The sequence below is a fragment of the Xiphophorus couchianus genome, chromosome 12 (assembly GCF_001444195.1).
Source record: "Xiphophorus couchianus chromosome 12, X_couchianus-1.0, whole genome shotgun sequence".
In the NCBI taxonomy this organism is placed as follows: domain Eukaryota; kingdom Metazoa; phylum Chordata; class Actinopteri; order Cyprinodontiformes; family Poeciliidae; genus Xiphophorus; species Xiphophorus couchianus.
Window position 1 is genome coordinate 12,409,380 of NC_040239.1, and position 11,964 is coordinate 12,421,343.

An 11,964-nucleotide genomic window follows, 5' to 3' on the forward strand; every position below is an offset into this window, starting at 1 on the left:
CATTAAATGATCATATAAAAGCTGTCGGTGGTATTTTGAGAATCTCAGAATGAATTTGTGTGCTTTGATGTGAATCTGCAGAAGGTTCTATCTAAAATCCATAACTATTTTTATATATTGCAGGTATGATTTTGAAATCACATTTAATATCAGCCTTAACATTTCCTTAATAGTTAATAGATAACTCTTTTACAACTCTTTTAGGTGCTAAAGATTTTTTGATACACCAGTACATCAATTTCTACTTTTTGAAGGACAGTTATGTTGACTATAAAGAACTATAACCTATAGCCTATCTCATTGTTCTATAACCAGTAATTCTGTAACACATCTGTTTAGAAATGGTTTGGTCATTTATTTTTCCAGCCAGTTGGCTCAGCCTGTTTCAGAGAAAGAGATTATCTCAATTTGCAACCAAATGCTCACATCAAGAGTAAATTGCCCATTACTGGCACAGAGATGTGTAACCGTGCCATCTTTGCAACTTTTAGTGTAATACTATGGGTCTCACTACAAGCACAAAAATGTTTGGCAACTCATCTTTTAGTAAGAACAGTTAGAGCAAAAACACTCAGATTTCTATTGTATAATGCACAAGATAAAAATAGGTGGTCTTTTTACAGCTATGGGAGCAGAACGCCACTTTTATGATGACAATAATTAGCTTTTTTATTTGCTGTATTTTCTTCAGTTCTCTGTTCTGTATTTTTTTTTTTTTGCTCTTCTTTCTCTGCTCACTAGGCCACTTTCAAACCTTTCCACTTAATTCACATCTCATTTGTCTCTCCTCTTTTCATCCTGCCTCATTTATCTTCTACTCTCTCTGAGGCATAAAGACCATATCCTCTTTATCAGTGAGCCACTGCAGGAGCATGTCACTCTCACTCCACCCTTTACTCTCATCATCACTCCTTTCCTCTCATCGTCACTCAATTTATTTTCTTTCTCACAACTCCACAGGTTTCATCTTTTCTTCTATGCACCTTTGCTATGATTGGAATATTTAGTTTGTGCACCATCAGGTTGGCTTTTATTTGTGCAGATTGCTTATTTCTCTCTTTCAGATGATCCATAGGTCAATTTTCTTTTCTCATTTTTTTACGTCTAATTTGATTGTTGTGTCCCCACTTCTTTAAGAAGTAGTCATATATCTCATTCATTTCCATTCCCTGTTTTGCCTCTATTGTTATTATTATGCTGTCTCTAACTTTGCTAACCATGCAAATTTTTCTGTTTGTGATGACACAAATTGTAAAAAAAATATTTTTTAGTTATAAAATCACCACTATATTGCATTCATATCTTGATTGTATCTAGGTATTGCCCACTAAAAGATTACGGTACAATATCCTTCATTAACTATGTATTAACTAGGAGATAACATGGTATTATGATTTTAAAACTTAGAAAATAAAAATGTATGAACAAAATTGAAAAGCAACAATTACTCTGACAACTGCTGCTAAAATATTAATTCATAGTTAAGATATGCTAACATTTATCTTGTGTTGATTTTGTTATGTATGGATGGAGTTTCTTCAAGTTCCTCACTATGACTACTGAAGGTCTTTTTCTTGCAAGTGACGGAGAAGGTGTAGAAGAAGTCTTTCAGCCAGATGACAAGATGGTGTGCAGCAACATGTAAGGTTTAGAGAAGACCACCTTCATTCCAGTATTTCCCATGAGGTTTAAAAGTATATTTGTAGAAAAACTTTAACACTTTTTCTAGTCGTGAATTTTTGAGGTCAGACACTGATGTTTGATAAGTGGGCCTGGTCTTCTGTCTCCTCTCTAATTCACCTCAAAACTGTTCCTTTGGGTTATTGTCAGGACTTTGTGCAGGCTAATCATCTTTTCATCCATGTTCACTGGTTGCATGCTCATTATAGGATAGGAAAGGACCAAATGAACACTGTTCTAACAAAGTTCAACATTTTTCAAATTGCATTTGTACGCTGTATCTTTCCTTTGACTGAAACTAAGCAGTCAAAGCTAATCCCTGAAAGTAACACCACTCCATAATGTCTTTCCACCAAAGCTTCCATTTTGCACTGTACATTACCTGGCAATCACCAAAGCCAGACTTGTTTATTGGATTCTCAAAGAAGTGCAATTGTTCAGTAAATTAAAACATGTCTCCACTTGATAGCCCAGTGGCCTTTATACCACTTTGCATAGTACTAGAGGATGTAAGGAGTTATATTCCACAAAGTTCTCTGTGATGTTCTTGAACTAATGTGAAGGCCCAAGATATTTGGAGCTCTGCAGTATACCCATGCTGAGTGAGTTACCACTTCACTGTTGAGTTCCTTCTGTTTCCTACCACTTCTACTTTATTGTGATACTTTGAAGAGTTGACAGTTGAATGTTTAGTATCAAGGAAATTTTATGAGTGGTCTTATTGGACAGGTGGCATCCAACCTTTAAAAAGGATGTTTGTAGAAACAATCTGCATGCCTGATTTTACAGACCTGTGGCCAAGGAAGTGAGTAGAACATCTGCATTTATCTTTTGGAGCAGTCTCCACCTTTAGCAATATGGTGTAGCTTTTACATGGATACTATAAGGTGAAACTGTTCTATGCTGCATCTAAAATTGGTATTTCTATGCTTGCAAAAAGTGCAGACAGTGCAAACACATTCTTGGTCATCCATTACTAGAATCTTTGATGTTGAATAGACTGTTGCATAAATTATTCATTTGAATGGAGTTCTGCCCTGCTTTTATTTCCTTAGACATGTTTTCAGAGCAAACCTGTGTTTATCAAAGTATTATGCAAAATTTACAAAGCTAGATATGAACAAACATGACAGAAGGCAGATGACAGAATAAGCAAAGTAAAACTAAGACCATTCAATTTAAATCTGGATTGCATTCATTAAAGTTGTATAATAGGTCATTGACCCTAAATTTAAGGGGCTTTGGGAGATTTTGACAGCTGTAATAATGCAGCAGGCCCAGGCTCTTCAAACTTAAATGAATGAAAGAAGAAATGTTCAGGGATCCAATGAAGCTGTACATTTCTGCTGAGTCACACAGATGGTAGAGGAAGAATTTAGCCTAAGCATCTTCTAAGTGAGCATCCAGCCTTCCCTGTCCTGAAGAGTCCAGGCTGATGATGGCAGTGTAATGGTGTGGAAAATGGTCTCTCTACATAATTTGGTCTCAGGTAATCAGTCACTACTTAAATTACACTGCATGTGCACCGCTGCTGCTGACCGTGTCCATATAGTCACAGTTTACCATCTTTTGCTAGATGGAGTCTTCTAGCCTCCAGCAACACAAAGCAGAATAAAGTGTGCCTTTTCAAGAAAAATCTGCAGCTCAACCTTGTTTTTAACACATTTCGAATAAAATGGAAACTTTGAGTAGTTATCTCAGATAACATAAAGCTTGGTAGACATGGGCTAATGACAAATATCACTTATAATTTATAAGTGACAAGCTTTATTTTCTTTTAATTTCCTTTTATTGTCATTGCCAAATCTATGGAAACCTTGAAAGATGGTGAGTTGTTTTACTTGAATTTTTTAGGTGGAACAAAAAATACCTGCTTCAGAAATGAGAAAAAATATTAGTCAGAAAGACTTATTGGAAGAACATAGTTGGTCAGCTACTTTTGCTTGTCTTTCTGAAAAACTTGAAAATAGCATCTATAGTAATTGGAAGAAGAAAATTTGGTCAGGCTCCAGCCTTGCAGACCACTACGTTCTATGCTGCATCTAAAGCGTTCTCTCCTGTCTCTATGAAAGGCAACATTTCTACCATATTAAGGTAAAATAAGTACACAATAAAATGTGTCTGAAATATCCATGTTTTATTGATCTGGTTTTGATAACTTGCACACTCAATTGCAACTTACTTAATTTATTTTTGCACAGGGCAGCTTATATTCAATATCACAAAACCTAGGTTAACAAGCCAGTTGAAAGGCAGCTTCCTGGTCTGACAAATCACAATCCTCCTGGTTAGTTAAGGCAGACATCTTTGATTTATTAAAGCTTCTTTGTAGTATTGGGCCCACTTTTTTGGTTTTCTCATTCATACAAGACTCACTGCCTCTTTTATAATCATTATTCTGGCTAAATGTGGGCTTAGAGTGACTTGTTTTGAGAAACACAACTCCCTAAATCAAGTTTGACCTCTTTAAGGCAGCTTATTGGTGTCTGTAGACATTTAGAGGCTATCTAGCTGGTGAGGCTGTAAAATGATGCATTTTTATTTAACTGAGGAGGTTAATATCAGCCCCTGTACCTTCTGCTGTCGGCATTGTCTTACAGTTCATAGATTACACTTCAAATATGTCATTCACTCTCAGCACTTCTTGCGTCACACACTTTCTGTTTGCACAGTCGTGCTCATGAATTGTATTTTATGGAGTTAGACATAAGCCACCACCGGGTATGAGATAAATGCTGGAAAAGTACAGATGGTTGCACCATTGGCCCTACTTAGCAAATGCTGTCTTGATTTAGTTTCCTTTCAGACCTTCTGCTGAAGTGCAAATGTGCTTTTTCACCAAACTTGTTAGAGGAAAGATTGTTACTGTTAAATGAGATAAAACTAAAATAGGTTTAGTAACTGGTAGCCACTTTTTTTTTTTAACCATGATTTACCAGATCTTAAAATATCTGTCAAAAACATCTGTGTTAAACCAGAAATGTACATACACTAAAATAAACAACCTAACCTCTTCCTCATTCTATTTCCTATTTTAAGTTAACCTGAAGGTGCCACACTATGATCCACCATAGTCCAGTTATCATACTGTACAGGAAGGAAACCAGTTTTGTGCCTCAAAACTTCACATGTTTTCATATAAAATGTGTGTATGAATTTTGGAACTAAACAGATAGTAGTTGAAGCGGATATTTTGGGTTATGATTCACAGTAAAACAAGTCCTCTGTTGACAAACGGAAGCAATTACTCCAATTGATTACATTTCTACTTTTTAGCTCCACTCATGGTCAAAGTCCATGTCCTTGTCCAAAAGCATGTCCTGTGGTCTGGTGAAGTTCAACTTGAATTGTTACAGTTGGAGGAAAAAAATGGTAAAAGCGGGAAGCTTGCAGGCTTGAGAACATGACTTGGCTAGGACAGCATGAGGGAGTGCAGGGGAGAATGGTAATAGAGCATTATTTGGAGATGAATACATTTTCAAAATCCCAGGTTTGGTACTTTGTGTATGTTGTATCATCAGATTAGCAACAAAGGTGCTTTGTTGTCTATTTATAAAGGACAACAAAGCCAGTGTTTTGGACTGGTCATCCCACAGCTCTAATCTCAGTGTTATAAAACTGCAGGTGGAGTGAAAAAGTTGTATGTGAGCAAGCCAGTCTAAAAACCTGACTCTGTTGTACCAGCTCTGTCAGGAGCTGGTCAAACTATTGAGAACTTTGAAGAAGACTAACCAATATCTTTGACCCACGTCACAATTGAAAAACATTTCTACTAGTGTATAAGTTAATCTGACATTTAGTTTTATTGTCAGATAAGAAAAAAACGGTTGTTTTCATACAGTGTATGCACATTCTTAAATTACAATGTTTATTTTTTTTATTTTTTGTGAGAAATAGCGACCTTTCTCTTAAGGTTTCTGCATGATCAAGGCAAAGTGCTGAAATCAGCTCTTATTGTCCCCATTCCATGACTAAAATCACATCATTTTGTTCTCATTTTCATGTTGTCCACCCCTTCTTGTCACAATCCCCGTCTACAGGCAATACTATTGTGTGATTGGTCAGAATTTCATAGTTGTTATTTGGAACCCCAACTATTTAACTTCCAGGAGTTTGGCTTAGCGCATCATGTAGCTTTAAAGAAGGTGTGCTAAAACAAACGTCTTGGAACCATGTCACCGTGTGTCAACGGTCTGACCATTCTGGTCTCTTTATTTCTGGTCTGACCATTCTGGTCTCTTTATTTTTTCCTAAAAAATGAACCAATAGTTTGGTGAATACTTGAAAGGTGAAAGTAATCATTCTCCATTTTTCTTCTGAGAGTTCTCAGTATAACTGTTTAATATAAGTCATCTTCTGTCTTTTATTAGAGCCATCTTCTTTCATGTCATAGTATCTCTTTAATGTTTTTTTCTTAACCCACTTTCTCACGTTTCTTCTCAGCCTATCTTCTTACCTATTACTTTCTCTTGTTTCCTTGCATATGCCTCTGAGTTTTTCCCTCAGAAGATGGTGGATCGGATCTATAGTTCTTAACAATAGAAGCTACACTACAGATTGTTTCATTTCTGTGCTGTTGTGAGAAAGGTCCCAACACACCATGTCCCAAGTGCATTGCTCTCAACACTCTTGCTATTAGAAGAGAAGCATGTGTATCAGAGTCCTGCTAACATTCTGCTGATTCATCTGTATGACACTCTTCTTATCCCTTTCTCATTTCCCTGAAGTGTTCTTATCGATTTACACTTCCTCGCTAAATAGATGCTCTTTTTCATGTACGTGCTATATTTTTGTTTTATGGCTTTTTTCAGGCATTTATGAAAGACTTCCTGTGTATTCATTTTTTTTCTTCATGCTATGTTTCCTAAGAAATTATGTTTCACTTTTACACTTTTTAAGCTATTTCCCTTAGATTTATTTCTGTAATATTCCATAAACGAATTCACATTTAGAAATTAGGCAGGTATTTCAGGTGCACCTCATAGTATTAGTTTTAAAAGTTTCAAACTTGGTCACCTACTTGCTTTGCAACTGGATTTTAAAGTATTTTTTTAATATATTATTTAAAGTTGTTATTTTGCCTCAAACATGACCTTTTGTGAAGCTACTGGCATCTGCTAGTTTTGTTTACTTTAATAGTAGAAGTAAGTGTGATCATAACAGCTGCACAAATTTTAACAGTTACCTCTGACTTAATTGGGCTGATTTCTGTTAAAGGAAACTACATCCTCTGTCTGTTTGATCTGCCCAAGAGATGTCACGTTAGTCATGTTAAACACGGAAGTCAACAAACTAAATAAGGGGTGATAGTTTTGATAAGTTACTCATGAAAGGTTTACGATACAGATGAAATTATTTAAGAGAAACGGGGTGTTTTTTAAGATGAAAACCATATCCATCCACCCTAAACATTAGATATTAAGACTGAATGCTAACTGCATTATTTCCTCAACCATCTCATCCAAAAGCCATGACAACATATTAGCCAATTTTGGAAGTTTCATTTAGCTAATCTGAAATCAACTGAAGAGCCAGTACAAAGACAAATATAAGGCACGATTTTTAAAAGTGTGCTCGAGATGCGCAGAGGAATCTCCTGTTAGCAGTTCAACTTTGGTCTGGCCATGTTAGGCCCTTAACATTATGATACAGCCATCAGCATCAGCTGCGTTCAAAGTCTGGACAGTTGGTCCCCAGTGGCAGCAAGCTGTGGTCAAGAAGGAGGATTATGAGATGGTACCTGTCTGGTAACACTGTGTGATTGTTGGGTTTTTTTTGTTGTTTTTTTTTTCTATTTAAATACCTTTGGAATTGATATTAAAACACGTTATCTGAGGGTTAGACACCATAAATGCCTCACTCTGATGTAGATTCAACAAAAACCATCTTTAATAATATGTTAGTGGTTTGAAGTTCATATAGGAATGTTTTTTTCCAACTCAACCACAGTTGGTAGAGTTTCAGAGGCCTGGTAACACACTCACACGTTCAGCAGCAGGGTTTCAGTCCTGTTCAAAGAGAGAGATGTACTCCACCCAGATCATTGGAGTGAAGGCAATTATGCAACTTAGATGGCAGTTTTTCCATTAGGCCACTTTTCACTAGTTTGATTGCACAGCCATGTCAAAATAGTAATTAGCATGGTAAGTGCTGTTTCTCATGATCCATTAGTGACTAAATATTTTCATTACAATATTCTGCTTCTGCATCTCTTTCCATGTTGGGAGTTTTGATCTTTCATTCAGCCTTGTGCAGCAAAGAGTCCACGTTCTTCTTCTTAATGTTTTGTCTGGAGTAAAAACAAACTTAAGTGACTGACAGAATATATAAAGTGACAGTGATGGAAAATAAATCCTATGTGATAGTTAAAACTAAAAGGTATGGTGTGATGGTAGTTACTTTATTTACTAGAGGGTAAATGAATACTCAACACTTCATGTTTGAAAAGTTTTGTGTCTAATGATGTTGACAGTATTGTCCTTGAGTTTATTTGTAAAGCAGAGTCTCTCAACCTTTACTGTGCTATTGTTTGCCTCTTCCCCGGCTTCACTTCACTGAAAACAAATGACTGTTTGCTTACCCATAGAAATGTATCAGCTCTAGTCAGCCATCCAACTTCCCTGGCCTTTTTTTCACTCTGTTGTCAAGGATTGTTTTTCCAGTGCTTTCCTCAGCGTAAGATGAATGGCTGTGACTACATATACTGAATCACTTTCTTTCTAAGTTCTTTGTTCGATGTTTATGTAAGACTTGGAAATGGCAACATGTCTGAGCTGCTTTCCACTTCACTTTTTTGTTGAAATCGACTTGGGTTTTATTGATCCAGGTGCTACATGGTAGACTTCCTAAAACTCGCTTATTGTTAGGTATGTAAATAACCTCTCCATTAAAACAGAAATCTATTTGTTTATGTCAAATGACCTGTCTGGGACTGTTCCAGTCTGTTTGTATTGTGTTCCACCAAGAGGTTGTATAGCAAGAAGTCAGTTTATAGATCTTGTAATGCAAGATTGCTTGGAACAACAAATCGAACCCTACATGGTTTGTTTTGCAGATGCTTTGATAATAAATGACTAAATTAAGGGTCTTTGTGCAGAGAGTGAATTATTTATATTCAGTTCAATTCAAAAATAACTTATTTATTCCAAAGGGAAATTAAATGTTGTCGTAGTTCATATCAACTCCGTCTCTCCAAGGAGTCATTATTGATGGTGATGGTCAGGAAGGATCTCCGGTAGCAGTCCATCTTGCAACAAATTCAATGAGGCCTCTGACTGAAAACAGTTGCTGCATGGGTGTCTCATGGCTGTCATGACATGCTAACAGCCCAAGATGGATGGTTGTTGGCCTGCACTGCTAATCCACTTCATGTGCTTTTGCTGCTCCTCTTAAAATCTCCATTTGTCTGAATAGTTATACAGCTGAGCAGAGACAAGCAGTCTGGGACTTTATCCTTGCCCATTATGATCGAAGGAAGGGATGTTTTGAACTTTGCTCTTCTCTCTGCTCTTTGATCCTGCTCTGCATCCATAAAGCCTCCATTTCAACACCTATGAGAGTCGAAATAAAATTTAGATTTTATTTCCATTAAAAGAAAATCCTATTTGTTCATATCTGCAATGAAGGAATGGAATTTAAATTTTATGATTTTCTACAGTTAACATCTTTTTAAAAAGTTCAAAATATATGTAATGTAGTCTAATTTTCCCTTTGAGTAATTTAGCCACAGTGCAACACAATTAAAATATCCCTTTAGTAGTGATTTTGACTGGTAAGCATTTAAATTAAACAGAATTCCTTCAAATTGAATTTATTTCAGTAATTAAGTTCAAAAACCTAGAGCTCATAGATTCATTGCAGTACATTTTTTATGTTGTGTATTCTGGATTACAACAAATAAACACCAAATAGTAATCTTCTCAGAAAAGTATTACTACATAATGTGAGTTTAAAACTAATTTGTGTATTTCTTGTTTTTTCTTCTTTTTTTTTTTGTCTCTCTGCTGCAGTTGGCCCTGGAGGACCCAGTCCATAGCGTGTCTCTCCAGCAGTTTGTCTATGAGAAACTGAAGGCACAGCAAGCCATGATGGGGGACCAGAACTTTGGGGTCCTGATGGAGACGGTGGACACGGAGCTTGTCAGGCAGCTCCAAGAGTTTCTGCAAGCCCTCTGAATATGAAATGTTCCCTTAACCTCCTACACAAATGCTACGCTCTACCACCATTTAAGGAGAAAAAGTACTAAAAAGGTTAACCATCTACCCAATGTGTGAACTCCTGATTCAGACCTTCCCAGACTATGCCTTATCTATATTCAGCCCTAGCCTTGTCAACCACTCTTTGTCCCCTTCGATGTTATTTATGGGTGGCTAGGTGTGTTTAAAGACTTTTAAGACACCCACAGTAGACATCACCACACCAGAGCTTCCATGTAATTCTTCTAGTTTCTTAACTTTGGAACAGGTTGACGTGAGGTGGGTTAAAAGTTAAAGTATGGATGTTGATATTGCAACAGTTGGAATGTGACATGCAAGACTAAGCTGCAGGAGCCAGAACAGAAGCCTTGGACTGTTTTCAGTGGGAGGGAAAAAAACCTGCAGATTGTAGCAGATATGTGTTTAAAAAGAAAAAAACCCCGAAGGATCTAAAACAGTGTTTACAGAAATGATTCTTAAAAGACAAAACAGAAATGTAATTTTGTATGTATGTAAAGTATGAATGATGATCTGCATGATAATTTTTTTCCTTTCTAATTTTGTTATAAGAAGTCAGGTAGAAGTTACTACTGAGCTATTGTTTTATTGTTGTTTTTTTTGTCTGTCAATGCATACATTTTTAAATAAGTTTGTTGATTAAGTGTGCTGAACCACATTTATATGTATATACTTACTGCTGCTAATAGATGGTGTCAGAGCACTTTAATAACCAAAAACTGTTTTACATCTTTTTTTTTTCTTCATCGTTTAGCACAAACAATTGGGTTCTCAGAGCAAGGCTGAAGTTAGCTTAAAAACTTTTTTTCTCTCTTTTTTTTTCTTTTTCTGTATCTTAGTGAAACTTGGCAGCAGATACACACTGGTAGGTCATGTTTTACATTTCATCTGGTTTACTCAATTCATTGGCTTATTAATTTTTGGCTAATCACTGAAAACAGTCCAGCTGATCATGCTGTCGTGATATATTTTTACAGACCAGTTTTATTTAGAAATGAAGATCTGATAAATGTCATCTGAAAGGAGAACTATTTGGTTTTGATCTTTCCTCAGTTTAATTACTTAAGAGGTTTACAAAATGTCTGATAATAAATTACTAGACTTTTGCATTACTTCATGCAGCTTAATTTGGGACAGTTAAATTGTGAATATAAATTATATCAGAAAAATAGCTTTATTGTAAATTAAAAGTCGTAAAATGGGAAAGAGTCCAAACTGAAAAAATGTGAACCTCTGTCCTGATTTAATATTGATTCTTTTGGGATTTATGGAGCAAATAATTTTCTTCATTACATTTATAGCTCTTAAATTAGGCTGTAGCTCCTTTGACACTGTGTCAGAATTACAGCCTCATGCTTTCAGCCTTTCCTATTCCTAGAACCTGAAAGATCTTTTTTTTACTTGTCTGTTCAGTTCTTAACTAGTTTAGCTGTACATAAGTTCTTAAATTGTTTGTTCTTTTTTTTAATTTTAGTAATAATTAAGTTTTGAACGCCACATACACAGTAGGAAGTATGTTTGGTTTGGTTTTGTGGGAAAATATTCCTGTTTTTTCTTTCTCAAGCCTTCAATAAAATGAAGTAATCAGCCAGAGCAGCTGTGAACTTCTTTTCTCCAATCTCAGATTTTTAGAATCTGCATTTCTGAAAACACTAACCCACCTGGAAATGTTTCAAATACCTAATACTTTTTACCGTCTGGCTTTGTTTATTGTTTTGATTACAAGCATATTAACAGCCTGACCTTGACATACCTATCAAGTTTAAGAACAGTTGGTGCAAATATACTGAATTAGTTTAATGTAAAACATTAAAGGAGACCTATTATGCAAAATACCCTTTTGTATGAGGGGCCGTTTAGGACAAAATTTACGTTTTGTCTCTCACACACTACCAAAAAGTCTCGCATACTCCAAAAAAATAGCCACGCACACTCCAAAAAATTACGTTTTGTCTCTCACACACTACCAAAAACTCTCGCATACTCCAAAAAAATAGCCACGCACACTCTAAAAAATTACGTTTTGTCTCTCACACACTACCAAAAAGTCTCGCATACTCAAAAAAATTAC

General features: G+C 35.9%; 1 protein-coding gene across 1 annotated transcript in view; it reads left to right on the forward strand.

The window, feature by feature from the left end:
* Positions 1–11,726, forward strand: part of ipo11 (importin 11) — a 113,274-nt gene extending 101,548 nt beyond the window's left edge. Inside the window, exon 30 of the mRNA XM_028034383.1 lies at positions 9,690–11,726. Coding sequence (XP_027890184.1) covers positions 9,690–9,854 — 165 coding nt within the window. The 3' untranslated portion in view covers positions 9,855–11,726. The remainder of the gene's footprint in view (positions 1–9,689) is intronic.
* The last annotated feature ends 238 nt before the right edge of the window (positions 11,727–11,964 follow it).